Source organism: Ornithorhynchus anatinus, chromosome X5 (genome assembly GCF_004115215.2).
Source record: "Ornithorhynchus anatinus isolate Pmale09 chromosome X5, mOrnAna1.pri.v4, whole genome shotgun sequence".
Classification (NCBI taxonomy): Eukaryota; Metazoa; Chordata; class Mammalia; order Monotremata; family Ornithorhynchidae; genus Ornithorhynchus; species Ornithorhynchus anatinus.
This window is the reverse complement of record NC_041753.1, coordinates 4,737,576-4,765,162: the sequence shown is the minus strand read 5'-3', so window position 1 is coordinate 4,765,162 and position 27,587 is coordinate 4,737,576. Positions and strand designations below refer to the sequence as shown.

The 27,587-nt window shown below is 69.9% G+C and overlaps 1 protein-coding gene across 1 annotated transcript; it reads right to left on the bottom strand.

Moving 5' to 3' along the window:
• Positions 1 to 777: 777 nt before the first annotated feature.
• Positions 778 to 24,701, bottom strand: OTUD7B (OTU deubiquitinase 7B). Its single transcript, XM_029055521.2, is given in 16 exon segments — positions 778 to 1,696; positions 1,698 to 2,636; positions 3,030 to 3,114; positions 4,573 to 4,687; positions 5,186 to 5,231; positions 5,234 to 5,339; positions 5,645 to 5,673; positions 5,675 to 5,695; positions 5,697 to 5,775; positions 6,466 to 6,631; positions 7,403 to 7,732; positions 8,052 to 8,153; positions 8,300 to 8,524; positions 9,472 to 9,657; positions 12,592 to 12,748; positions 24,545 to 24,701. Coding segments are annotated over 15 exon segments (2,616 nt in total). The 5' UTR covers positions 12,677 to 12,748; positions 24,545 to 24,701; the 3' UTR covers positions 778 to 1,594.
• Positions 24,702 to 27,587: the final 2,886 nt, after the last annotated feature.

Sequence of the window (27,587 nt, the reverse complement as noted above, 5' to 3'; positions counted from 1 at the left end):
GTCAGGAGCCTAGGACGGGGGATCGACCTGGCTTCTGCCCTCTGAGTCCGCCCCGCCAACTCCCGCGTGACCTTGAATAAGTAGCTCAGCCTCTCCGTTCCCTGTCTCCATCTATAAAACGGGGCTGATCCGGGCCCTCTTCCTACCCTACGGGGTCACCGTTAGGATGGGCTGAAAATAAGATACGTGAAAGTGCTTGACTGATTTGGTGTTAATTAAGCTGGGGGTGGGGGAGTGGTTGGGGGGGGGGGTCTCAAAGAACCCCCCCCCGCCTCGTCTACTCTCGGGGAGAACCTTCCCGGCCTCTAAGGCCGGGGCCGGGGAAGACCGAGCGTGTGTCCGCGTGTTCTGTGCACGTCTTCTAAGTCTCCGGGTCCCCGCGGCGTGAGCGGCCTGGGCCGCTCCCCCGCGGCAAACGCACCTCCGGTCCGGCGCGGGGCTACCCCGGCCCCGGCGGCCCCCTCCCCGAAAATGCGTCCGGAGGCCGGAGGGTCTCTGGCCGGAAGGGGCGAGCCGGGGAAACGGCGGGCCGACCTCCGCTTGCATAGATGACGGTTTGAGGGGGTCTGGCGGACGAGGGGCCCGGTGGCGGAGGGACCCCCCTCCGGGCCCGAGCGGGCAGGGTCCCGTCCGCTCACGTGCCACCCTGTGCTCTGAAACGCTTCTGTGCAAATGAGGGCCGGGGAGGGAGAAGAAACGGAAATGTCTGTGGTTTCAGAGGGGGGTGGGGGGCGCGGGAGGGGGCCGGTTAGTGCCCTCCCTCCCCGCAGCTCTCTCCTTTTTAAAATGCCACCCCCCACCCACCCACTCTGGTGCGCCCCCGATATCAAAAATATTCTTTGTGTAAATTCTTTTTCTTTTTTAAATAACCGCCCATCATTTTTTTTTTCTGGGGGGGTGGGGTGGGGTGCTCCAGGCGGGCAGCCGGAGGAGGTAGCGGGCAAGGAGAGGTAGGGGAAGGCGGTCTCCCTCAGGCAGGGCAGAGAGGTGACGCGGCCGGGCGAGGGCCGGGCCGGGGGGGTGGTTTCTGGGGGGTCGCGGGCGCACGACCGGCAGTCAGACCACGCGTGCCCTCCCGCCGGGCCCGGGGGCCGGGTTTGGGTCGGCGGGCCCGGCCGGTGTCCGTCCCCGCTCCCCCCGGCCCAGGCGGCCGTCCGCCCACGCGGGCCGGCTCGGGGAATCCGGCCCCGTGTCCGGGAGGAGCCCGGCCCCTCCGTCCCTCGGAAGACGGGCCGGCCCTCCGCGTCTCATTTTAGAATCGCCGGGCCGCCCCCCGGGCCGGCCTCCCCCCTGAACCACGCAGGACCCCCGCGCTCCCCCTCCCGTGCCCAGTTGCGGAGCGAGAACCCCCCCCGCCCCCCCCACTTGACGCCGCTCCTGCCCCACCGGTCCGCCCCGCGCGGGAGCCCCCACTCCTCCGAGCGCTTCGGTCTATTTATTTGGGCGGCCGAGACCCTCCCCCTCCCCACGGGAGCGGGGACCGGGGGGGCCCGCCGCCCCGGCCCCGCCGCTCACCCCCGGTGGAGGACGGGTGCCGGGCGGGGGCGCGCCCCGGAGGTCACCGCGGTTCCGCCCCGGGGGGGCGGGTGCCCGGTCAGAAGCGGTGGAGGAGCAGGTCGGCGCGCCTCAGCTCTTCCTTGTAGCAGCAGGAGCACAGGTGGCCCGTCTCCGGGTGCCCGTAGAAGCTGCAGTGCGGCTTGGCGGCACTTGGTCTGCGGGCGGCCCCCCGCCGGGCCGCCCGGCTCGGGGGGCTCGCACGAGCCGGCGGCGCCGTGCGGGCCGGGGGCCGGGCCGCCCCCGGGGTCCGCGGCGGGGTAGCCGGGGGGCGGGTCCGCGTCCGGGCCGGGGGGCCGGGCCGGGCGCGGGGGGCTGTGCGGGTGGGGGTGGGGGCGGGCCGGGGGGCACTGGCGGGGAAAGGTGGCGTAGAGGGGAGGCCCGCCGGCCGCCTGCCTCCGGGGGTCCTGGCAGGGGGGCGCCGGGCTGGGCCCGGGGGAGCCGGGGGAGTCCCGGCCCCCGGGGAGCGGGGCGGGGGCCTTGGGGGGCTCCTGCGGCCTCCGGTGGGCCAGGAAGCGGTCCTGGGCGTCGGCCAGGTAGCGCCGGATCATCTGCTCCTGGTACTGGTGGCGCTGACCGGTCTGGAGGCTGCCGGCCAGCAGGAAGCGGCGCTCGCCCGCCAGGGCCCCGCGGAGGGTGCTGGCGCTCTGCCGCGCCTCGGCCCCGTAGCCCCCGCCGCCCCGCTCCGCCTGCCCCTTCTCGGCGGGGTCCCGGCCCCCGGCCGCCGCCTCCTCCTTGGCGCCCTTCCGCGACCCCCCCTTCTTCTTCTTCTCCAGGGGGTCCCCGTTGGCCGGGGCCGCCCCCTTGGGCGCTCTGGCCGACATCAGCCCCCCCATGTTCTTCTTCAGGCGGCTGCCCAGCGTCTTCCCGAAGCTGCCCAGCTTGTTGGCCACCGAGTCGGCCCGCTTCTTCTCCTTGTCCCGCTTGGCCTTGTCCCCGTCGCGCTCCCCGTCCCCGCGGCCGCTCCCGTTGCCCGCCGAGCCGCCGCCCACCGACTCCTTGTCCGACTCCCCGGACTCGGGCGCCGAGCGGGCCTCGTCGCCCGCCGAGGCCGTCGGGGACTCCGGCTGGGCCAGGGGGGCCTGACCGGGGAAGGGGAAGGGAGGCCGTTTCGGGGGGGCCCGGGGGAGCCGCCCCCGGCCCCCTCCCGCCGGCCCAGGCTTCCCGGGGGTGGGGCGAGGAGGGGGCACGAGCGCGGGCCGCGGCGGACGTCGAACGCGCGCCTACGTTCTCATCCCTCGGGCCTCGCCGGCGGGTCTGTCCCGCCTCCCCCTCTGGGCCGGCAGCCCCCCCCCGACGGGGGCGGGCCCGGCCGGCTCAGGATGGTCAGGGGACCGGCGCAGGGGCAAAGGGCACAGGGGAGAAGGAAGGGGGAGAGACGCTTCGGGGTGGAAACGGCCCCGGCCCCCCGTTCCCTTCCGGCGGGGAGCGGGTAGGGACGGACAGAAGGACGCGGGTCGGGGTCGGGGCCTCACCTGCATGTCACTGGGCAATGAAATCCACTTGACGGTCATGTAGCTGTGCAGAAGTTGCAGTTTGGCCTCCAGGGACAGTGTCACACTGGTGGGGGGGGGGCGGGGAGGAGGAGGAGGAGACGAGAGGGACAGAGGCGTGAGGCTTGGTGGGTGGCGTGTCGGCGACGGGGCTTGCTGGAAGAGCCCTCTGCCCCCTCGGCCCCACCCCGTCTCCCCCTCATCCCAAAAGGAGAGGGGCCTTGGGGCTCGGGGGAGGATAGGATGCTGGGATCCCGTCTCCCCGGGACGACCCCGGACCCTCGCGGCCGCGGCCCGGCTCGGGGAAGGCTGGGGGTGGGGGAGGGAGGATGGGCGGTGGGGGGCGGTTCGACCCCGTCCTCCTCCTGGCAACACGGAGCAGGTGACCCGGAGGCCGGGGGTCTCCCCCGCCCGGCCAGGGAGGAATCGGGCGGCGCGGGACAGGGAGGGAGTTATTTCTCCACCCAGAGGAGGGGGATGAGGCAGGGGGAGACAGGGGAGACCGGGGGGACATCCCCCGGAGCCGCCGGTGGGCCCGGACGCCATCCCTTCACGCCGCCCCGGGCTCCTTCCACGAGAGGCCCGTGGCCATCCCCGGGTGAGGGCTAGCTTGCCCGCTAAGGGTCGGGAGAGAGGCCGGGCGCGAGGGCCCGGGACCACTGTGTCTGGGGGTCCCGGCCGGGGCTCCGGGGAAACCGCGGGGACGGCTACGGGTGGCCTCTGCCACGGGGTGCAGGGAGGGAGGGAAGGACGGAGTGGAGGACGGGGGGGATGGAGGGACGTGGGCGGGGGACGGCCGGGGGCTGTGTTTTTTTCTGGAAGGCGGAAGCGAATTCCAGTAAAAGGAACAAAGCCTCTCGCCCGCCCCTCTGGCCGCCCGGCTGGTCACCCGCCCCCCCCATTGGCCCGTGTCGGCGGGATCCCGAGGTGGCCGGGTCGGGTTACGGCCGGGGCGGGGGAGTGTGGGAAGAGAGGGAGGATCCCCCCACCCCCCCGGCCCGGCCCGATCCGCTGCCCGCCGGGGGTGGACGGGCGAGGAGCGGACCCCGCCACCCGGCTCTGCCTAGGGCTGGAGGAAATTAGGCAAGGCCCAAACAAGATGGGGCCGTGGACGGCGGGGTGAGGCGAGGGCGCCTCACGCCGCCCCCGGCGCTCCCAACTCCAGGCCGGCTCGGCGTCCCCGTAACGCGGGATGCTCCCGGACGGGAGCGGGGGAAGGAGCGGAGAGGCTGGCGGAGGGCAGGTGGAGGCCGGGGTCCCCGCGGTAAGGAACAAGAGGGGAAGCCCCCGCAATCCACCGCTCTCCGCGGGCTGCCCGAGACCCCCATCGGACCGGGAGCTCGTCGTGGTCAGGGACCGGGGCTTCTAATCCTACTGCGCCGCCCTGAACGCTCGGGTACCCCGGGCGCGCTCTGCACTAGACGGGGCGCTCGGTACGTAGTCCCGAAGGGCCTACCGCCCACCCCCCATTCCCGGATGTCCCCCGGCTCGGTGACGTTCACCCCCCGCGCCCTCCCGGGCTCACCTGGCCAGCCTGACGTTGTCGCTGTCATCTCTGCCCCACTCCCAGCCACGCCCGGGGTCCACGCCGAAATGCACGGGCAGCAGCTTGTGCTCCGAGTCCGTTAGCGGGATCACCGCTGGCGGGAAGAGCGGGGAGGGAGGGAACGGGAGACGCGTGGCGTCAGAGTCTTCCCTGGGCGCGCGCGGGGAGCCCGGGACGCCCCCTCCCCGCCCGGCCCACCCTGAGACAACGGGGTTTCCGTCTAGTTCTGCCCTCCCCCGCCCCTACGCCCCGTTCTCCCGAGGGGCCCCGGGCACCAGTCCACCCCGGAGGGCCGCGGCCTCAGCCGTCCGGTCCATCCCGGCGGGGAGGGGGGGCGAGGGAGAGGAGGTAAGGCCACGGAATGGTCGACTCGCCGCCCCCCCCCCCCCGCCAACCCCACCAGCGGCCGGCTCGTGCCCGCTGCCCCTCGGCCCTCTCCCCCGCCTGCTTCCCCGAGGGGCCGCGAACCCCGGGCCCCAGGTGCCCCGCTCCCCGGCCCGGGGGGGTGGTCCCACGCCACGCGAGAGGGCGGGGGGCACCGAGGACGGGCAGGAGGGGGGCATGGGCGCGGAGGTGGCGGAAGGCACGGTACCTTGCTCCTTGGAGCTCTCCTTCTGCTCCATGGGACACCAGGGCGGAGAAAGTGGGCCTGGTCGTAGGCCAGCACCAGCGGGAGAGCGGTGGGCACTTTGCCGGCCGGGACCTCCAGGGGCAGGTAGATGCCCCGAAGGGGATCGGGGCAAACGCTACACAACCAACCCGTCCGTCAGCGCTCTTCGGCGCGCGCTTACCGCGCGCCGAGAGCGGCGTACTAAGCGCCCGGGAGAGGGACAGCGCAACCGACTTGCAGATCGGAGGCCACGGCGGAGGGGGCGCGAGCCGCAGCCCGCCGCTGACCCGGGGGGCCGCGTGACGCCGGGCTCCCTCAGGCTTCCCCCCACCCCGCTCCGCCCGAAGATCCGGGTCCTAAAAGCGAGGGCGAGGCGGGACCCAGGGCCCTGACGCCCCCCGGCCCCGGATTCCCCGCGCCCCCCCGGGGGGCCGCGCCCACCTTCCCCGCCCGGAGTCCCGCAGCATGGTGATCGGCCACGACGACGATGGGGCCGCTTCAGCACGTGGGCGAGGACGAACACGTGGAACTCCTCCAGGCTCTCGTACACCGGCTCCTCCGAGGCCTCCACCCTGCCGGGGGCGGGCGGGGGGCAACGGACCGAGTTCGGGGGGGGGGGGGGGACCGGGGCCGCGGGGGGACCCGACCGCCAGCCTCTCGCCCCCCTCCCCTCCGCTTCCCAGCCCCAACAACCCCCCGGGACCCTTGGGGATAAAACCGCCCTCAGAGTCCCGCGGGGGAACGGCCCGCGCCGTACCCTCTCAAGCGCTCAGTCCAGTGCTCTGCAACATAGTAAGCGTGCACTAAATAGCCTCGATTAAGATCGAGTCCGCCGAGGGTTTGTCCCTTTTCTCAGCACTGGAGCAGCGTGAATTCCCCACGGAGGGGGACGTTGCGGGCACCACATCCCCCGCTACGGCGGGGAGTCCCCGCGTGGGCCGTCTCCCCGGGGGGGGGGGGGGGGGGGGGCGGGAGAGGGGCACCCACCCTCCGCAAGTTGGGCGCCGTTGGCCCCCAGGTGCGGTGCCGCGGTCATCGCCTCGACCGCCCAAGCTTGGTCAGCATCGTTCCACTCCTTCTGCCACTCCTCCTCCGTGTACACCTAGGCCGGACTGCGGGCCGCCGACGGACGGACGGGAGAATCGGGGACCGAAACGGGGGGGGGGGGGGGCCGGACACCGGTGAGCGGGCCGGAGGAGTTGGAAGGACGGGAGCCGCTTTTGGGCAAGACGGGAAGGGGGGACTCTCCTCCCTGGACAAGCGTCGCGGGCAGGGCGGCCCCCGTGGGGAGAGCCCGGGGCCCCCGGCTTCGCGTGCCGGCAACGCCGCCGGCCTTCCGGGTGACCCCGGCCGCTGCTTCCCGAGCCCTCAGTTTCCCCGTCTCCGAAACGGGACCGCCGTCGGGGCCGATCCGGTGGACCTCCCCGACTAACCCGTCGCTTGGGATCGTCGGGGGAGAGGACGCAGCCCCGCCCCGGGAAACCGAGGCGCCGGCTCGGCCCCCTCCCCTCCTCTGGACCGTGCCGGGCTCCGCTGCCTCCCAGAGGTCATTCCGCCCGTCCCCCCGCCTCCGGGGCACAGTCCATCCTAGGCAGGGGAGGCGCTCCCTGCGGCAAGGAAGACCCTTCTGGGAGAAGGCCGGACTTCCAACCGGCCTTCTCTCGTGCCCCCGTTGCCGGGCGTCGTGGGACCCCCTCCCCGCCCCGGCACCGTCAGAACCTTCCTCCGGTCTAGTCTGAATCCCGCACGCTGCGGCTGAAGGTGTTTCCTCCCGTCCCGGTGGGGAGGAGGAGAGGAGGTGGTCCGACGGCGACCTCCGCGGAAAAGCCCCTTGGGGGCCTCGAACGAGGATAGGGCTTAACCTGAAGCAGGAGGGCCCGAGGCTTGACTCAAGGGAGCCTGGTTCTCCCTCCGGGGACCCCTTCGATTTTTCCTTTAACGGTATCTGTTAAGCGCTCGCGACGTGGCCCGGCACCGTACCGCGGCACTGGGGTGGATGCAGGCGAATCGGGTCGGACGCAGCCCCCGTCCCACGTGGGGCTCCCGGCCTTCGTCCCCATTTGACAGACGAGGGCACCGAGGCCCCGAGAAGTGAAGCGCCTCCCCCGAGGTCACCCGGCGGCGGGGCCGGGATCGGAACCCAGGTCCTTCTGACTCCCGGGCCCTTGCGTTAGCCACTAGGCCACGCCGCTCCTCAACCGACCCGTCGCCGACCGCGAACTGGCCCGCCGTCGGTCCGGGATGGTCTACCGAGGGCAGGGGGCCGGACGAGGGACCCCCGCCCCGGCCGCGCCCCCGGTATTTCCCTCCGGCTCGGCCCGGAGCTCGGGTGTCCGGGGGGGACCGGTGGGCCGGGTTGGGGTTCGGGGAGGGGGCCCTTCTTCTGCCCCCTCGCTCTCACCTCCTTATTCTGCTGCGTCTGCTGCCATCTCCAGCGCCGCTGCAGGGCCTCCTTCTCCACGCCCTTGTCCATCAGGGCGTAGAGGGATTTGCGGAGCATCAGATCCCGGTCATGGAATCCCCACATCCCTGCACGCGGGGGTCCGGGAGGGGCGGGGAGCGGGAGGAGGAGGAGGAGAGACGGGAGGCCGGTCAGCGCCCGGGGGCCGCCGGGAGGCGCGAGGGCCGGTGCCGGAGACCCCGGCCTCCTCCGGCTCCTCCGGGACCCCGCGGGACGGGAGGGGGAGACTCCCCGGGCTGGGGGCGGGGCGCGGCCTCCGGCTCCGACCGAAATCCTCCCGCGGCCGTCGGCCGCCGGGAGGCTCGGGGGTCGGCGCCCCCCCCGCCACGGCCCGCCCCCCCCCCCCAACCGGGGGCGGCCCTTCCCCGGGGCCGGCGTCCGACTCACCCAGGGAGGCCGCGTGGAGCAGGCAGTTCCCGTCCCCGGTGGTGGCCAGCGGGAGGAGTCTCTGGCAACCGGCGTCGGCCTGGGCCCACCAGTTCAGGCGGCCTGCGGAGGGGGGGTGGGCGGGAGGGGAGGGGGCGGAGAGCGGGGAGCCCGTCACCCGGACGCCCCCGGGGCCCCGGGACCCCGGAGGCGGCGGGCGAGGGCTGGGGGCCCGCCGGGGGGGGGGGGGGGGTGGCCGGTCTCCTCACCGGCCTGCTCCAGGGCCACCAGCATGGACTGCTCGATGAGGTCCCGCTCGATGAAGCCGCGGAAGTCGTCCGTGTACACGGTCAGGTCGGGCAGCTGGAAGGCACAAACGGGCATGTCCGGGGGTTGCTCGCCGCCCCCGCCGTCGCTGCCGCCGGACACGTGGGAGCGGGCCAGGGAGACGATGGTGGAGCTGGCGTGCGAGATGCCGCGGGACAGGCGCTTCTCTGAAAGACACGAGGGGCCCGTGCGTGGGCGGGGAGGGGACGGGGAGTCGGGGGACGGGGCTCGGGAGGCCGCCCGGGGCTCTCGGGGAGACCCGAGGGAGGGCCGGGGAGTTGGGCCGGGGCCAGCGGGGCCCAGCTGGGTCTGTGGGTCATCTCATCTCCCGCTCCCTTCTTTGTCGCCCTGACTTCTTTTCCCTCTGCCCCTCCGAGCGCTTAGTACAGCGCCCTGCACACAGTGAGCGCTCGATAAATACGACTGAATGAAGGCTCTCTCCTCTCCCTCCCGGCCCCGCGGCACTTATGTCCACATCCGTCGTTCTGTTTATTTGTGTTGATGTCCGTCTCCCCGCATCTAGACCGTCAGCTCGTTGCGGGCAGGGGATGTCACTTTTTTTTTTGACGTACCGTACTTGCCCCGGTGCTCAGTCCGGGGCTCTGCCCGCAGTAAGCGCTTAATAAATAGGACTGAATGACTTGAGCGTGCGAAGGAATGGGTGGGATCTCCCCTCCGCCGACCCCCGGAGTCCAGCGGGGAGAAACCCGTGACCTTTTCCGGGGGCGAGGGGAAGGGGACGAGACCCCGCTCACCGGCCCCGACCCCACGGATTTAACGATAGCATCCGTTAAGCGCTTACTACGCGCAAGGTATCGTCCTAAGCGTCGGGAGGGATGCGAGCGAATCGGGTCCCTGTCCCGCACGGGGCTCACAGGCTTCGTCCCCATTTTACAGAGGAGGGAAGTGAGGCACAGCCAAGTGAAGTGGCCTGCCCAGCCATCAAGTGGCAGAGCCGGGGTGAGAACCCGGGACCTTCTCGACTCCCGGGCCCGGGGCTCTCCCCGCCGTCCCCCGGCCCGACTCCCACAGTCCAGGGGGGAGAAAGGCGAGACCTTTGCCGGGAGCGGGGGCGAGGAGGGCGCGGGACCGGGCGTCCGGGGGGCACCCCTACCTTGGACGACGTCATCCTGCCGCTGCAGGCAGGGCCGGCCGGGGGGCGGGGGGCCCGGCTCCCGGTCGTCGGAGGGGGGCTGGCCGCGGCCGCGCCCCAGGGGGAAGGCCGGGGTGGGGTTCCTGGCGTGGACCTGGTGCAGCTGCTTGAAGTCGCTGAGGGCGGCGCTCACGTCCCAGTTCTTTCCTGGCCGGGGGCGACGACACACGCCGAGGGTCACCCGGGGGGGGCGGGCGGAGCGGCGGCCCCCCGCCGCACCGGCCCAGGGCGCCTCCTCCGGGAAGCCCTTCCCGATCCATCCCCTCCCCCCCCCCGCTGCACCGGGCAGCAGCTGACAATAACAGTAATAACTACGGTATTTGCCAGGCGCTTACTGTGTGTCCCAAGGGCTGAGGTAGAGACAAGATAAGCCAGTCAGACCCGGTCCCTGTCCCACAAGGGGCTCCCAGTCTAAGCGGAAGAGAGGAGGATTTAATCCCTGTTTCACAGATGATGATAATAACAATGGTACTTTTAAGCACTTAATAAGCAGCAGGCCCTATACCGAGCGCCGGGGTAGATACAAGCTCATCGGGTTGGACACGGTCCCCGTCCCACACGGGTTGACAGTCTTAAATCGCGGAGCAGCGCGGCTCGGTGGCAAGAGCCCGGGCTTGGGAGTCAGGGGTCGTGGGTTCTGATTCGGGCTCCGCCGCTTATCAGCTGTGTGGCCTGGGGCGAGTCGCTTCACTCCTCTGGGCCTCAGTGACCTCATCTGGAAAATGGGGATGAAGCCCGGGGGCCCCACGTGGGACGGCCCGACGACCCTGCATCTCCCCCAGCGCTTAGAAGAGTGCTCGGCACGTAGTAAGCGCTTAACAGATACCAACGTTATTATTATTATTTCACAGATGAGGGAACTGAGGCCCCGAGAAGTCAAGTGACCGGCCCCGGGTCGCCCAGCAGGCAAGGGGCGGACCTGGGATTAGAACCCGGGCCCTCTGACTCCCAAGCCCGGGCTCTTCCTTTTCTTGTCCCCGCTCTGCCACTCGTCTGCTGTGTGACCTGGGGAAAGCCACTGAACTTCTCTGGGCCTCCGTCACCTCATCTGTCAAATGGGGGCGAAGACTGCGGGCCCCACGTGGGACAACCCGATGACCTGGTATCTATCCCAGCCCGTAGAACGGTGCCTGGCACACGGTAAGCGCTTAACGAATACCGGCGTGACGATCACGATTATTTCTACCAGGGCGGGCGGCCTCCCGTCGTACCGCCATCTCCCGAGCGCTCGGTCTGGTTCTTCGCCCACAGCGAGCGGTCGAGAGATGTCACTGACCGCCTGAGTGACGTGCCGGATTAGTAGGGGGCGGGGAGGGGAGGGGCGGCGACTCCTGGACCGCCCCGCGGCAGTTGGGGGTGGAGGGTTGAGCCCTTACTCCGGGCCAGGCCCCGCGCTAAGCGCTGGGGGAGACGGTCCGTCCCGGCGCGCGCTCTAAGCGGGAGGCCGAGGGCGGTAGCCAGTGGGGTCCCCAGCGGATCCTGGTGGGCGACCCCATCGGGCGGCACGAGACCGGCCCCCGCGGGCGACCGGGCCCGTCGGGTTAACAGGGCCCGGGTTCTAATCCCGGCTCCGCCGCCTGTCAGCTGTGTGACCTCGGACGTCGCCTCACCTCCCTGGGCCTCGGTGACCTCATCTGGAAAACGGGGATGAAGAGCGGGAGCCGTGCGTGGGACAGGGGCTCGGAAAGTGCTCGACAAACAGGAAGCGCTTAACGAACACCAATCTCCTTCCTCAATAGCGAGGATCAGAACTGGGGTCTAACGGGGACCGGACGGGAGGGTGAACATCTCCACGATTCTATCCATCTCGATGACGTCGTCTTGGTTTGTTCTGTTCCGTTTCGCTCGGCCGTCCGCCTCCCCCGTTTGGACCGTGGGCCCGTCACTGGGCAGGGACCGTCTCTATCTGTTGCCCAACTGTCCGTTCCAAGCGCTCAGTACGGTGTTCTGCACACAGTAAGCGCTCAATAAATACGGTTGGACGAATACGTGAGTGAGTGAGTTTATCCCCGTCGCACGGGTGAGGACAAGGAGGCCCAGGCAGCCAGTGGGATTTACTGAGTGCTTACTGTGTGCACGGCACTGGGGTGAGCGCCACACAACAGCCAACAGACACGTCCCCTGACCACAACGAGCTCCAGGTCTAGAGCGGGGGAGACGGACGTTAATAGAAACAAAGAAATAACAGAAATAAGGAGATGATAATAATAACGTTGGTATTTGTTAAGCGCCTACTGTCTGCAGAGCCCCGTCCTAAGCGCCGGGGGAGATGCGGGGTCATCGGGTCGGCCCACGTGAGGCTCCCGGTCTTCATCCCCATTTGACAGATGAGGTCACTGAGGCCCCCAGAGAAGTGAAGTGACTGGCCCACAGTCACCCAGCTGACAAGTGGCAGCGCCGGCATTGGAACCCACGACCGGTGACTCCCAAGCCCGGGCTCTTGCCACTGAGCCACGCTGACTTAATAACAACTCCGGCATTTGAGAAGCGGCGGGGCTCAGTGGCAGGAGCCCGGGCTTGGGAGTCAGAGGACTCGGGTTCTAACCCCGCCTCCGCCCCCCCCCCCCCGTCCGCCGTGTCACCTCGGGCAAGTCACTTCGCTTCTCTGGACCATCTGCAAAACGGGGATTAAAAGCGGGAGCCCCACGAGGGACAGCCTGAGTCCCCTGTACCTATCACGGTGCTCGGCACGTAGCAAGAGCTTAAATACCGTAATTTTCATTACTATTTGTTCCGCTGTGCCAGGAACCGGCCTAAGCCCCAGGGTGGACGGAAGCAAATGGGGTGTGCGCAGTCCCCGTCCCACGTGGGGCTCCCGCTCTTCAGCCCCATTCCACAGGAGAGGGAGCTGAGGCGCAGAGAAGCCAAGCGACTTGCCCGGGGCCACGGGTGGCGGAGCCGGGATCGGAACCCGTGACCTCTGCCTCCCAGGCCCGGGCTCCAGCCACCGGGCCCCCGCTGCTCTCCCCGCGTCCGGGCCCCGGAGCCCCCAGCGAGGTGTCCGGGACGCTCGGCGGCCCCCCCGACTCCGCTGGCATCGCCCCCCCCGCCCCGGGCGCCCCCTCCCTCGGGGCGCCTTACCTTCCAGGAGGTCCCGGGCCAGCCCCGGCTCTGCCCCCGTGGAGCGGACGAAATCCGACAGGACGGCGTCCATGTCCAGGGTCATGCGATCGTGGGCTCCTCGCCGCCGCCGAGGGCAGGGATCGGGCGGCACATAGGTCGGAGGTCAGGCTCCCACCTGAGGCGGAGGGGGAGAACGCACGGGCGAGGGTCAGGTTTGCGGGCGGGAGCCGTGCCGTTTCGGAGGGAGAGGGCGGGCCCCCCCCGGCCCCCTCCGGCCCCCTCGGCCGATTCCGGAAGCCAGAAGCGGTCTCTGCGGCCGGCCGGTCCCGACTGCCCGACGGGGCCCGTCCGCCGAGGGGAAGGGCCCGGGCCGGGCGGGCAGGGCCGGGCCGGGGGAGGAGCCGCCCGTCGAATAGCTGGCATTCCAGAACCACTCCACGAAATCTCGACGAGGCGGGCTCCGGCCCGGAGGGCGCGGGGGGGGGGGGGGGGGGGGGGCGGGCCCGGGGACGCTCAGGGGAAGCGGACCCGTCCGCTGCCCGGCTAATGCCCCGCAGGCAGGGCCGGCCGGGCCCCGGTCGATGCCGCCGGGCGCCGCGGTGCCCTGCCCGTGCGTGCCCTGCCCTGGCCGGAACCCAGAGCCCCGCTCTCTCCAAGGGACGCCGCCTTCGACCGGGCGGCCCCGAGCCCGCGCCGCTCCTGGCGGATGGGGGGCGGACGGGGACGGACCCCCCGGGGGGGGGGGGGGGGCAGATGCCCCCGCCGGGGCCGGGGGATCGGAGGGGAAGGGAGGGCGGGCACTCCGTGGGCTCCCCTCCCGGGGCGGGGCCGCCGAGCCTGCCGGGCCGCATTCCTCGCGGCCAACCCGGGCCCGGCGGGCCCGGCCGCCCCTCCCCTCCCCCCGGCGGGGCCCGATTCGGCTGGGGGCTTCCGGGGTCGCATCGATCCGCCCCTCCATCGGATTTACGGGGCGCCTACTCTGCGCGGGGCACCGGGCCACGCGCTCTAGGAGCGTCCGGTGGAAGAGATGGGCGGCGCGGCCTCGCGGGTCGCGCCGGGGCCCGGGAGTCAGAAGGGCCCGGGCTCTCGTCCCGGCTCCGCCCCTCGTCCGCCGGGACGCCTCGGGTGAGTCACGTCGCTTCTCCGGGCCTCGGTTCCCTCCTCGGTCAAACGGGGATGAAGACCGCGGGGCCCCACGTGGGACGGGGCCCGGCTCCAACCCGACCACCCCTCCAGCCACTGCGGCGCTTAGCACGGTCCCCGGCACACGGGACGCGCCGAATGGACGGCATCGACCCAACCAAACCGAGATCCCGAGCCGGCAGAACCATCCCCCGCTCACGACGGTTCTCCCGGTACCACGCGCCCCTGGGCGGGGGACGTTGGAGACGTCGACACCCCCGAAGTTGCAGGAGGACGGCAGGGCGTCTCTCGGGGACCAGAGCCCTCCCCGCCACGGGGCCATTTATTTTTATTTTCTAATTTAAGCGCTTCCGAGGTGCCAGGCGCCGTACTGAGCGCCACGGGGGTAGCCACGAGTTGATCATCAGGCCGGACACAGTGCGCAACCCACGTGGCGCTCGCGGTCTTCGTCCCCATTTGGCAGCCCAGGGAACCGAGGCCCGGAGGAGCGGAGTGACTTGCCCAAGGACACCCAGGAGACAAGGGGCGGGGCCGGGACCGGAACCCGGGACCTCCCGGGTCCCGGGCTCCGTGCGCTCGGCCGCGCCCCTTCTCCGATCCGGACCGCGGCCCGGTTGCCTCACGGCGGCCGGCGGCCGGAAGGCGCTCGGTACGTTGATTTTCGACCCGGCGGAGGGACTCCCCCCCGGGGGCTCGGGGCCGAGATAATAATACCGATCGTCGTAGCGACGCTAGAGACGGTGGTATCCGTTGAGCGCTTACTACGCGCTAAGCACCGAGGTAGGTACGGGTCGGCCACAGTCCCTGTCCCACACAGGGCTCACAGTCTTCATCCCCATTTTACAGACGAGGTAACTGAGGTTCGGAGAAGTCAAGCGACTGGCCCGAGGCCGCACGGCACCCGGGTGAGGGCCGGGATCGGAACCCGGGTCCTTCCGACGCCCAGGCCCCGGGCTCCGGCTTCTAGGCCGGGCTGCTTTTCGGGGACAACCGCTGCTCTGCCCGGGAGTGGGAGCGGGGAGCACCCCGTCCGTCCGGGTAAGGGTCCGGGCTGGGTCACCCGCCCGCCGCGTGGCCTCGGGCGAGTCTCTCAACTCCTCCGGGCCCCAGGCCGCCCCTGTTAAAATCAGGACGAGCCGGAGCGCGAGCCCCACGGGGGCCGGGGACTCGGCCCAATCTGGTGATTGCTCCATAAATGCTCTTTTTTTAATTACGTCGGGCGGTCCCGGGCCCGCACAAGTCTCCCGGTTCGGCCTTCCCCTTGCCCCTCTCCGTCCCTCCAGAGGCCCGGCCTTCCGGGGGCAGCGGGACGGCTCGAGGCGGGAGCGGCGGGGGGCCCCTTCTGGTCCCGAAGGATGACCGGGAATGGTGACTCTCGTCGGGCAGTCTAACCCGAATCCCCGCCGCTGCAGTTTTAGCCCTTCCCCCTCCCGGCCCCCCTTTCGGGGAATCTGGACTGGGTTCGGCGCGGCCCGGACCCCCCCCCCGCCCGGCGGGGTTGGGAAGTCCCGGGAAATCCCGCCGGCGGCCTCCCCGCCGGCCCCACTGACCGGGTTGGGGCCCGGGAGTCCCGGTCCGGTTCCCTTGGGCGATTTTCGGCGCCCTCTCCCGCCTCGCCCGATCGAAGCCCCCTCGGGGACGACACCTCCGTCCCCTCCCCCGGCCCCCGGGCGCTCGGTCAACGCCGCGAGGTGACGGGGCGACGTGGGCTTCGACTCGACCGCGGTGGCCCTCTGGGGCAGCCGCCCAAGAGGCCGCGGGGCCCGGAAGACCGCCGCTACGTCGCCCGCCTCCCTCCCTCTCCTGTGGGGAGGAAAGACCGCCGGAACGCACCCCGGTCCCGGCCGCCGCCTCCTCCGGGCAGTCACTGGGGTCGAGCCCACCCCGGGGCCCGCCAGTCCCCGCCTCGGGTGGGCCGTCCGGCCCGGCTGGGTCCGGGGGGCTCGGTGGGCGTGGGGGGCGGGCCCGTGGGTCGGAGACCTGGGAGAAAAATCCCGGGGAAAGCCGGCCGGGGCAACCGGGCCCGCAGTCCGCCCGGCGCCCGCCTCTCCGGGAGGGCCCGTTGCGCGGGCGGGGTCCCCGAGGCCGAGGGGCAGCGCGGCCGGGTGGGTAGGGCCCGGGCCCGGGAGTCGCAAGGCCCGGGGGGCGACTCGCTTCCCTGGGCCTCGGTCCCCTCATCTGGAAAATGGGGACCGGGAGCCCCACGGGGGGCCGGGGCGGCGTCCGACCCGATCAGCTTGGACCTACCCCGGGGCTTAGTACAGCGCCTGGAAAACCGTGGCGCTTAATACGTACCACTAAAATAACCCTAAAGACCAAACCCGGCCCCGGTCCCAAGCCACCTGGCCCGGCTCCCGCCGCAAAGGCTCAGCCGAGTCAGTGGGGCGGACCCCCTGCCCTCCAGGGGCTGCCAATCATTTCGCGTCCGTCTCCTCCGCCCGAGGAGCCCGGGGGGGGGGGGGCCCGGTTGGAGGAGCTCCGGGGACCTCGGGCGGGTCAGGGCGGCTAGAGCCCGGGTCTGGGGGTCGGGGGGTCGTGGGTTCCAATCCCGGCTCCCCCCACTTGTCTGCCGGGTGACCCCGGGCCAGTCGCTTCACTTCTCTGGGCCTCAGTGACCTCGACCGGAAACTGGGGACCGAGACCGCGAGCCCCACGTGGGACGGGGACCGTGCCCAACCCAAACTGCTCGGACCCACCCCGGGGCTCAGCACGAAGTAAGCGCTTAACAGATCCCGCGGTGCTCGACGACCTCTCGGTCTCCGCCTCCCCATCTGTAAACCGGGGGTGAAATTTCTGTCGCGCCTACGCCTTCGACGGCGAGCCCCCCCCCGGGAGGCGGGGGCTGAGCCCGGCCTCGCCTTTTGGCCTCTAACCCAGCGCTCGGTACAGTATCCGGCACCCAGTGAGCACTTAACAGATACCGTGATTATCATTTTCATTAGACCGAACTCTCCCTGTGGGCAGGGAACGCGATGATGATGATGATGATGATCACGGCGACGACGACGGTATCTGTTAAGTGCTTACTGCGGGCCGGATGTCCTACTGAGCGCTGGGGTGGGGACAGGAGAAAAAAAGGTGGGCTCGCGGTCTTCATCCCCCTTTTGACAGATGAACAGAGGCCCAGAGAAGTGAAGTGACCGGCCCGAGGTCACCCAGCAGACAAGGGGCGGAGCTGGGATTAGAACCCAGGTCCCTCTGGCTCCCCACTCCCTCCACGGACCCCGCGCCACCGGCCTCCATCCGTTTCTCCGGCCGCCTCCGCCCCGCGTGCGGAGCGCTGGCGCCAGTGCTGCGCACACAGTGGGCGCTTGATAGATGCCGCCGACTGACCGGCTGCCCGCTCCTCCAGCCTGGGGCGACTGAGGCTGGAGAGTGAGCCCCCCACCCGCCCCGGGTGCAGCCGGGATGGTCCAGGGCCGGGTCCCAAAGCGGGCAGGACCAACGCCGGCGGGGGCAGAGGAGAGGGTGGTGCGAGCGCCGGTGGACGCGGGGCGGGGGGCAGGGTGGGACACCAGAGCGGTCTTTGTCCGGCGCAACTATCTCCTCCGCCCCGGGGAAAAAAGCCTTCTTGAAGGGCGATTATTTAGGAATTTTAATCATTCGGGACGCTGGGGCGGCCGGGGCGGGGGAGGAGACGCGAGACGGACCGACGGGGGGGGGGGGGGGTGGGGGGGGGGTGGATATCTGGGCTCGGGGGGCCGGGGCGGTCGAGGCCTCGGCGATGGGCGCCGCGGGGGCCGAGCCGCCGGGACCCGGCCCCGATTCCGCCCTCTGACCCTGCCGTGGGGCGGGGGAGGCGGGGGAGACGAGGCGGCCACGTGAACCAGTGGAAAAGAGCACGGGGCTGGGAGTCGGGGACCCGGGTTCCAGCTCCAGCTCCGTCACCGCTCCGCTGGGTGACCTCGGGAATGTCGCCTAACTTCCCCGTGCCTGGGTTTCCTCATCCCGCCAAACGGGTATCTGGTCAGTCAGCCAACAAGTATCTAATGGGCGCTTAATAACAATAATAATAACGATGTTGGTATTTGTTAAGCGCTTACTATGTGCAAAAGCACCGTTCTAAGCGCCGGGGGAGGCAACAGGGTCATCAGCTTGTCCCCCGTGAGGCTCCCGCGTCTTCCATTCCCCATTTGACAGATGAGGGAACTGAGGCCCAGAGAAGTGAAGTGACTCGCCCACAGTCACACCGCTGGCAGGGCTGGGGATTCCGAACCCATGACCTCTAACTCCCGAGCCCCGGCTCTTTCCATGAGCCACGCTTACTGGGTGCAGAGCACTGTTACCGAGCACTTGGGGAGAGGACAAGAGAACCGTGGGCCCTTTGCCTCTCACCCCGGCCCCTCGGCGCTCTTTTTTTTAAAATGGTATCTGTCACGCGCTCACTCTGCGCCAGGCACCGTTCCGAGCGCCGGGGTGCACGGAAGGTCGGAGACCTTCCGTGTCCCACCTGGGGCTCGCGGTCTCCGTGCCCGTTTTCCGGACGAGGTCCCCGAGGTCGGGATGAGAACCCGGGGCCTTCCCACCCCCGGGCCCGCAAGGCCACGGAGAAGCAGCGTGGCTTAGTGGAAAGGGCCCGGGCTTGGGAGTCAGAGGTCATGAGGTCGAATCCCAGCTCTGCCACTTGTCAGCCGCGTGACCGTGGGCGACTCACTTCACTTCTCTGGGCCTCAGTTCCCTCATCTGCAAAATGGGGATTAGCCGCGAGCCTCACGGGGGGGGGGGGGGGGGCCGCCTGATGACCCCGGATCTCCCCCAGCGCTTAGGACGGTGCTCTGCCAAGCGCTTAACAAATACCAACATCATTACTGTCGTGCCGTCCCGGCCCCAAGTCGGTCGGTCGTATTTACTGGGCACTTACTGTGCGCGGAGCACTGCGCCAACCGCCTGGGAGAGTCCGGCACAAACGCAGCCGACACATTCCCCGCCCACCATGAGCTCGCGGTCTACGGGGGGAGACGGGCGCGAACGGAAATAAGTGACGGACGGACGGGGGGTGGGGGGGATGAAGAGAGGGAGCGAGTGACGGCGCCGCAGAAGGGAGCGGGAGAAGAGGAAAGGAGGGTGTAGTCGGGGAAGGCCTCTGGGAGGAGGTGGGCCTTCCCTAAGGCTTCCAAGCGGGGAGGAGTCGCTGTCTGTCGGATACGAAGCGGGGAGGGCCGTTCCAGGCCCGGGAGTCAGAGGGCCCGGCTTCTCATCCCGGTTCCGCCACGTGTCCGCCGGGTGACCTCGGCCTCGTCACTTCCTCTCTCCGGGCCTCGGTCGCCACGTCTGGGAAGTGGGGGTTCGATGCCTGAGCTTCGCCCCTCCCCAAGCGCGGGCCCCTATCAGCCCCGCCCGTCGACCCCCGGCGCTTGGCACATAGTAAGCCCTTTACAGAAACCACAATCCTATTTACCGCCCCCTCCGCCCGGCATTTAGTACGGTGCCTGGCGTAACCGATACCGCAATTTTTAGCCGTGTTATAGTCTGCCCCGGCGCTCAGTGCAGTCCCCGGCACAGAGCAAGGGCTTACATTACCGTACTTATCATCGTTATCTACCCCGGTACTTGGTGCAGTCCCTGGCCCATACTAAGCTCTTAAATACCGTTAGGAGAAGAAAACCAAACACCCTCAAAACCCTCTCCGGATCCACTGCTGAAAGTTGGGGGATCTGTTCCTTTGGGGGGGGGGGGGGTCCTTGATTTTCCCGGCTCCCCAAGAACCACTCCTTCCTCCTCCCCGCCGGGAACGACGCCTCTCTCCGGCATCGGGGAATGTGTCCGTCAACTGCGTTACACAGCAGTCCCCCAAGCGCTTAGTACAGCGCTCCGCACACGATAAGAGCTCAATAAATACCATTTATCGATCGACCGCCACCTCACTCTGGCCCACGCTTGGACGACCCCCCCCCCCCGCCCCCGCCCAACCCCGCTCTGTCCCCGGCAGTTCGGTTAAGCTCCCTCTTCTTAACTCGCTGCCAGATCCTCCTTCGTATTCTGATTTCCCAGAATTTTCCGCCAGCTTCCCACACGGCGGAGGGGAGCAACCGGTCCAATCCGGGCCTCCATCCTTCCCTCCCGTCCAAAACCGCTAAACCCCTTACGACGACCGCTCCTCCTCTCCCGCCCGGATTCCCGCCTCGGCCCTCCCGTCTCTCCCCGGTCCATCCTCCGCTCCGCCGCCCGCGTCATTTTTCTTCCCCGAAACGTTCAGTCCGCGGTTCCCCGCTCCTCGAGACCCTCCAGGGCTTGCCCGGCCACCTCCGCCTCGAACGGGAACGGCGCGGCGGCGGCCCTAAGGCCCTCGACGCCCTCCTCCTCCTCCGACCCAGCCGGCACGCTCCGCTCCCGCGGCGCCGGCCTCCACGCTGTGCCCCGCTCTCGTCTCTCTCGCCGCCGGCCCCCCGCCCTCCGCGGATGCCGGACCACCCCCCTCTCCGCGTTATCGAGGTCCCGCCTCCTCCGGAGGCCTTCCCCCCCTTCCCCGGCTCTCCCCTTCCACGGTCTTCTCTGCGCTCGGATCTCCGACCCCCGGACGTCCGCGTCTTTAAATTGTACATTATAAATTCTCTATTCGTCTCCCCCTCGGGCCCCCACGCTCGTTAACGCTGTACTCTCCCCAGCGCTTAGGACGGTGCTCCGTCCACCGTAGGGGCTCAGTAAATACCCACGACTGCTTGAATGCCTAAACGGTCAGGCCCCCCCCCCCCCCCCCCCCCCCCCGCCGGAAACACGGAGGCACAGACGCAGCTACCGCGGGGACCCGGTCGGGGAAGTCCTCCCTCCAGTCTCACTGGAGTCCCTCTCGCTCCGTCCTTCCCCCCCCCCGGTGGGAACAAACCGCCGTCTTTTGCCAGCGGCAAGGGAACGGGGCGGTCCCCGGGGGGACGGGGAGCAAGGAGGGGGACCCGACCCCGGGACGAGACGGGAACTGCGGCGACAACTGACTATCGAACGACGGAAGGACGGCGGGAGAGGCAGTGGGGCCTGGCGGTTAGAGCCTGGCCGTCGGGAGGACCCCGGCTCCGCCGCCCGTGACCTTGGGCAACTCACCCCCCCGGGCCTCGGCTACCCCGTCTGTAAAACGGGGATGAAGGCTGCGAGTCCCATTCGGCACGGGGACCGCGTCCGGCCTGATGAGCTTGGACCTGCCGGCGCTCAGAACGGTCCCGGGCGCGGAGTAAACACGCAAACTGTGGAGAAGCAGCGGGGCTCAGTGGAAAGAGCCCGGGCTTAGGAGTCAGCGGTCGTGGGTTCGAACCCCGGCTCCGCCGCTTATCAGCTGGGTGACTTTGGGAGAGTCGCTGCACCTTCTGGGCCTCGGCGACCTCGCCTGGAAAACGGGGACGAAGACTGGGAGCCTCACGTGGGACAACCTGATGACCCTCTATCTATCTGCGGAGAAGCAGCGCGGCTCCGCGGAGAGAGCCCGGGCTTGGGAGTCGTAGGTCCTGGGCTCGAATCCCGGCCCCGCCACTTGGCAGCCGCGTGACGGTGGGCGAGTCACTTCACTTCTCCGGGCCTCAGTTCCCTCATCTGGAAAATGGGGATTAACTGTGAGCCTCACGCGGGACGACCCGACGACCCCGCATCTCCCCCGGCGCTTAGAACGGTGCTCTGCACGTAGTAAGCGCGGAACAAATACCGACCTTATCGTTATTATTACCCCGGCGCTCAGAACGGTGCCGGGCACATAGTAGGAGCTTAACCAATACCATCGTTATCATCGACCCCGGCGCCTCGTAAAGCGCCCGGCACCTAGTAGGCGCCTAAAGATCCTCCAAAAAATGGAATCGGGCAGAAGCTTTCAGCGCAGCGGGCTCCCCGCCTCGCCCCGCGCGCGCCATCTTTTCTGTGCCCCCCCCCGGGACTGCTGAGCCCTGCCCCAGAGGACGGAGAATTCACGTGGACGGCGTGGCCCGGTGGGTCGAGCCCGGGCCCGGGAGTCGGAAGGTCCCGGGTTCTCGCCCCACCTCGGCCGCTCCTCCGCGGCTGGGTGACCTCGGGCAGGTCGCTTCCCTTCTCTGGGCCTCAGCGACCTCGCCGGTAACACGGGGATTACGGCCGGGGGCCCGCCGCGGGCCGACGGGCACGGACCTACCCCCGGCGCGTAGTACGGCGCCCGGCGCGTCGCGAGCGCTCAACGAACACCCTAAGAAAGGGAGAGCGCGGCCGCGGGGGGCTGCCGGCCCTTCCGCCCGCTCGACCGGGGGCTCCCCGAGCCGGCGGAGGGGCTGCCGAGGAGACACCTCCCCTCCGCCCCCAAGTCCCCTCCCGCCCCCGGGGCTAAAGAGTTCTACAGGAGACTTGGCGCGGCGAAGGCCGAGGAAGGCGAACCCGATCGATCTTTCTCCGTCCCGTGCCCCCGCCCCCCCCGCCCCGCGTCCCGGAGTGGCCCGAGGCGGGGAAAAGGAAAATAAGACGACGCTGCCCTCCCCGCCCTGCCCCGTTCTCGGCACTGGGATGTTCATGCCGGGCATTACTCACCCGCCGCCGCCGGGCTCCGCGGGCGACCGCGAGACGGAACTCGCGGGGAGCCCGGGGCTCTCTCGGGCCGAGCGGGGAGACGCCGCCCGCCCCGTGCCCGCCCCGTCCCTCGGCGACGAGTGCGGAGGCCCGAGGGCCCCCACCGACGGATCCAGACCATCCGTCGGCGATGGCCCGCCCCGGCATGGGGGTCTCTTCCTGCTCCGCTCCCCCGCCGGGGGTCTGCACACTCAGATCCGACCCCCGTCTCTCAGGGTCTGGGGGTTCGCGCGGGAGGGGGCCCTTCCGACCTCTTTCTGGTATTTGTTACGCGCTTACAGGCGCCGTCCTGAGCGCCGGGGTGGCTACGACCTCTGACAGGTAACAAGTCACGGGCTCTGTCGGGCGCTTCCTATCTGCCAAGCACCGAGGCGGATTCAAGGTCAGCAGCAGGCGGTCCCCCGTGAGGCTCACAGTCTTCATCCCCATTTTACAGATGAGGTCCCGGAGGCAGAGAAGCCAAGTGGCCCGCCCCAGGTCCCACAGCAGACCGGTGGCGGAGCTGGGATTCGAACCCGGGACCTCCGACTGCTCCTTCCACGAAGCCACGCCGCTTCTCTAACTTAGAGACGTGGGGCTCCCAGTCTTCATCTCCACTTTCCAGATGAGGGAACCGAGGCCCGGAGAAGCCAAGTGACTGGCCCAGGGGCACCCAGCAGGCCAGACGGCAGGGCCGGGAGGAGAACCGAGGTCCTCCGACTCCCAAAGTGACACCAGGCCATTCCCAAAATTCCGGTCACCCCCCCCCCCCCCGCCCCCCCCCGGGTCGGGAGGACCCGGGTTCCGGTCCCGGCTCCGCCACCGTCCGCTGTAGGACCTCGGGGCTTAACTCCCCTGGGCCTCGACCAGCTCGTCTGAAAAACGGAATGAAGCCCGCGAGCCGGCTGTGGACAGGAACTGTGCCCGACGGCATCCACCCCGGCGCTCCGCACGGTACCGAGCACTTATTAACCACAATCGGGACGACGACGACGGTCGTTTTCGGGCCTCGGGCGACCGGGTCGCTCCATCCCCCAGGCTCGGCACCGGCTCTGCTCTCATTCATTCACTCATTCAGTCGTATTTACCGAGCGCTCGCCGCGTGCGGAGCACCGTACTAAGCGGTTGGGAGAGCGCAATGTAATAATAAGGGGCACATTCCCTGCCCACAGAGAGCTCCCTCTCCACCCGGGGTCTTTTCGCTCGGATGCAACCCCGTGGCGGGGGGAAGGACGGGAGGGGCGCCCAGATTTTCCCTCCGTCAAAATCTCTCCGCTCTCTCTCTCCCTGCCCCCGCGGCCGGCGGGCAGAGCCGTCCGTAAGGTCGGCTCTCGGCAGGCCGGAGCCCTTTTCCTGGGGTCGGCCTGCCGCTCTTCTCTTCTGAATCGCCTTCTCTCCGACACCCACCCCCCCCCAGTTTCCCGACGGAGCCGGGGGTCCCCGCCTTCACCCGGCCCGGGTGCCCGGTCCAGCCGGCGCGACCCCCCCCCCCCCCCCGGGCCCTCTCTTCCCGATCGCCCCCCCCCCCCAGCGTTTTCCCGGCTGGAAGGACGGCCGACCGCACTCCCGGCTCCTCCCTTTCTCCCGCGGGGGCCCAGAGGCGTCCGTCCCCTCGACCGTCCGGGCCTCCCGGGTGGCTCGGGGTCCGTGGGCGTCGGGGCCGGCTGGGTGGCTGGATGCTCTCCTCCATCCCCTCTTCCGCGCCCCCGGGATCGGCCTTCCCCCCGGCCCGCGTGGGGGTCGCGTCGCCGGGGGCCCGGGGGCCGGCAGGGGGAGATCCCCCCCGGACCAGATCCGGACGCCGATTCCGTCCCCGGAAAACGACCGACCGACCCTCACCTCCTCCTCCTCCTCCGGAGGGGCGGGCCGGGTCGCCCGGGCGAGGGCTCCCCCTCCCCCAGGCCGGCCACGCCGCTCGGCTGGGACCCCTCGAGGCCGCGCCTTCCCCGCCATCCCCTGGCCGACGGGGGACCGGAGCCCCCGGGGGCTCGGAAACGCAAACACGCCGACGCGCGCCCGGCGAGGCGCTCACTCCACGCTCCCCGGCAAAACGCGCGCGGATCTCCCCTCTTCCCAGGGTGCGGAGGGGGAGCGGCTTCGAGGGCCGGGGGGGCGCCTCGGCGGGACCCGCCCCTCCGTCGCGCGGCCGGGCCGGGGGAGACGGGAGGACGGGGACCGCGCCCGACGGGATCCACCCCGGCGCTCGCCCGGCCCGCCGCGTCCCGGTCCCGGTCGGACGAGCGCGGGGGTCCCTCCGCGTCCCGCCGCCGGGAAAACCGGGAAGGCCCGGGAGGAGGGAAAGGGGGGCGAGCAGGGCATCGGGCGGCTGGGAACGGTTGACCTGGCGGGCGCCTGCTCTCTCCGTCTCGCTCCGTGTCTCCGGTCGTCTCTGCGGCTCCGTCTCTCCAGGCGACCCGCCGCCCCCTTCCACTCGGCCCGAGCCTTCTTAAATGATCACGTTGGTATCCGTTAAGCGCTTCCTACGTGCAGAGCGCCGCCCCGAGCGCCGGGGGAGATCAGGTCGTCCCACGCGAGGCTCCCGGTCGATCCCCGTTTTCCAGACGAGGGAACCGAGGCCCAGAGGAGCGCAGCGACTCGCCCACGGTCACGCGGCCGACTTAAAGAGGGCAGGCGGGCCGGCTTCGCGGCGCGCGGGGCCCCGCGCCCGACCCTGAGCCCCTCGCACCCGGGCGAAGGAGGGGGCGAGGGCGAGGACACGCCGGCCCCGCCCTGGAGCGCTCGGCGGCGGGGCTCGGGAGTCGGGGGCCGCGGGTTCGAATCCCGGCTCCGCCTCCCGTCAGCCGGGTGGCTGCGGGCGGGTCACTTCTCTCCGCCTCGGTCGCCTCGTCTGTCAAATGGGGATGAAGGCGGGGAGCCCCCCCCGGGGGCCACCCGATGACCCCGGATCTCCCCCAGCGCTCAGAAGGGGCTTCGCGGGTACCAACGTTACGATCGCGAAACTAGCTGGGGGAGGCGGGCGGGATGCGACTTGGCGGGAGGTAGACGGGAGGGAGGGGAGAGGTTTGAGCCCACTCCCCCCCCCCAAAAGAAAGCAGATTTGGGGGCGGGGGCCCGACGGGGGCGGGCCGAGGCCTTCCCACCCCCCAAAGCTTCTTCTAAAGAGGGGTGGGGGGCGGAAGGAGGGGAAGGGGAGAAGGGAGGGAGGGAGGGAGGGAGGGAGGGAGGGAGGGAGGGAGGAGCGGGCGGCCCGGGGGGCCCGGACGCAGGGGACTGGCCGGGATGACCCCGTGACCGTGACTCTACTCTCCGGGTTGCGAGGGCGCAGGGGGCCCGGACCGGCACTGGGGAGGGAAGGGATGGAAAGGGATGGAAAAGGATGGGAAAGGGAGAGGATGGGAAGGGAAGGGATGGGAAAGGGAAAGGACGGGAAAGGATGGGAAGGGAGAGGAATGGGAAAGGGAGAGGATGGGAAAGGGAGAGGACGGGAAGGGAGAGGATGGGAGGGGAAAGGATGGCAAGGGAGAGGAATGGGAAAGGGAGAGGATGGGAAGGGAAGGGATGGGAAAGGGAAAGGGAAAGGACGGGAAAGGATGGGAAGGGAGAGGAATGGGAAAGGGAGAGGATGGGAAAGGGAGAGGACGGGAAGGGAAAGGATGGGAGGGGAAAGGATGGGAAGGGAGAGGAATGGGAAAGGGAGAGGATGGGAAAGGGAGAGGATGGGAAAGGGAAAGGACGGGAAAGGATGGGAAGGGAGAGGAATGGGAAAGGGAGAGGGAGAGGATGGGAAAGGGAGAGGATGGGAAAGGGAGAGGACGGGAAGGGAAAGGACGGGAGGGGAAAGGATGGGAAGGGAAGGGATGGGAAAGGATGGGAAGGGAAAGGACGGGAAAGGAAAGGACGGGAAGGGAAGGGAAGGGAAGGGAAGGGAAAGGATGGGGAAGGGAAAGGATGAGGATGGGAAAGGGAAAGGACGGAAAGGGAAAGGACGCAAAGGGAAAGGACGGCTCCTCTCGCCGCCCGCCCTCGCTGCCCGAAAATAGCGCCGGGGAGGAGGAGGAGGAGGCGGAGCAGGGCGGGGGGCGGGGACCCCCCCCCCACCCCTAGTAATAATAATGTCGGTATCCGTTCAGCGCTTACTGTGTGCAGAGCACCGTTCTAGGCGCCGGGGGAGACCCGGGCTCGTCGGCTGGTCCCACGTGAGGCTCCCGGTTCGTCCCCGTAGAGCCCGGCGGGTTGGGGGAGGGGAGGCGGAGGGCAGGGGGTGGGGGGCCGTTACCCTCTGCTGCTGCTGCTGCTGCTGCTGCTGCTACCGGCGGGGCGGGGCCCGAGCTCCTCCCCCTCCGCCTCCGGGGTCGAGGGTCGGGGGTCGAGGGTCGGAGGCCGGGCCCTGCCCTCCGCCCCGGGGCCTCTCCGCCGCCGCCGCCGCCGCCGCCGCCGCCGCCCGGCCGGAAACGGGCGCGGGTTTCCGGCCGGACCGCGTTGGCGGCGACACCGCCCGCGGCCGCCCACGCCCAGGCCGCGCCCCTCACGGCCGGTCCCGCCCTCCGATAGGTCCCTCCGAGGCCCCGCCTCCGTACAGGCCCCGCCCCCTGGCGCCCCCACGCCCCCTAGAGGCCGCGCCCCCCTACTGCGATAGGTCCCGTCGCCAGGCCCGCCTCCCCGGAGGCCACGCCCCCCCGTGGCAAACCCCGCCCTCCGATAGGTCCGGCCGCGAGCCCCGCCTCCATCGAGGCCCCGCCCCCTGCTGCAGACCCCGCCCTCCGATAGGTCCCGCCGCCGGCCCCGCCTCCCGGAGGCCGCGCCCCCTCACGGCGAGCCCCGCCCTCCGATAGGTCCGGCCGCGAGCCCCGCCCCCAGCGAGGCCCCGCCCCCTCACCGTGATTCCCCGCCCTCCCACAGGTCGAACCGCGGCCCCGCCTCCATATAGGACACGCCCCCTGGCGCGAGTCACGCCTTACACCGACCACGCCCCTACCGCGAGCCCCGCCCTCCGATAGGTCCAGCCGCAAGCCCCGCCCCCGTCGAGGCCACGCCCCCTTTGTCCTGACCCCTGACCCCCTTTCTTTTTTTTAATGATATTTTCTTAAGCGCTTATTATGTGCCAGGCGCTGTACTGAGTGCCGGAGTAGAGAATAGTGATGGTATTAAGCGCTTTCTATGGGCCAGACGCTGTAGTGAGCGCTGGAACGGAGACTGATGATGACGGTGTCTATTAAGCGCTGACTAAGGGCCAGCCGCTGTAGTGAGCGCTGGAACGGAGACTGGTGATGACGGTATCTATTAAGCGCTGGCTATGGGCCAGGTGCTGTAGTGAGCGCTCCGATAGAGACTGATGATGACGGTGTCTATTAAGCGCTGACTATGGGCCAGGTGCCGTAGTAAGCGCTGGAATAGAGACCCGTCCGAAGTCACACAGCCGACGC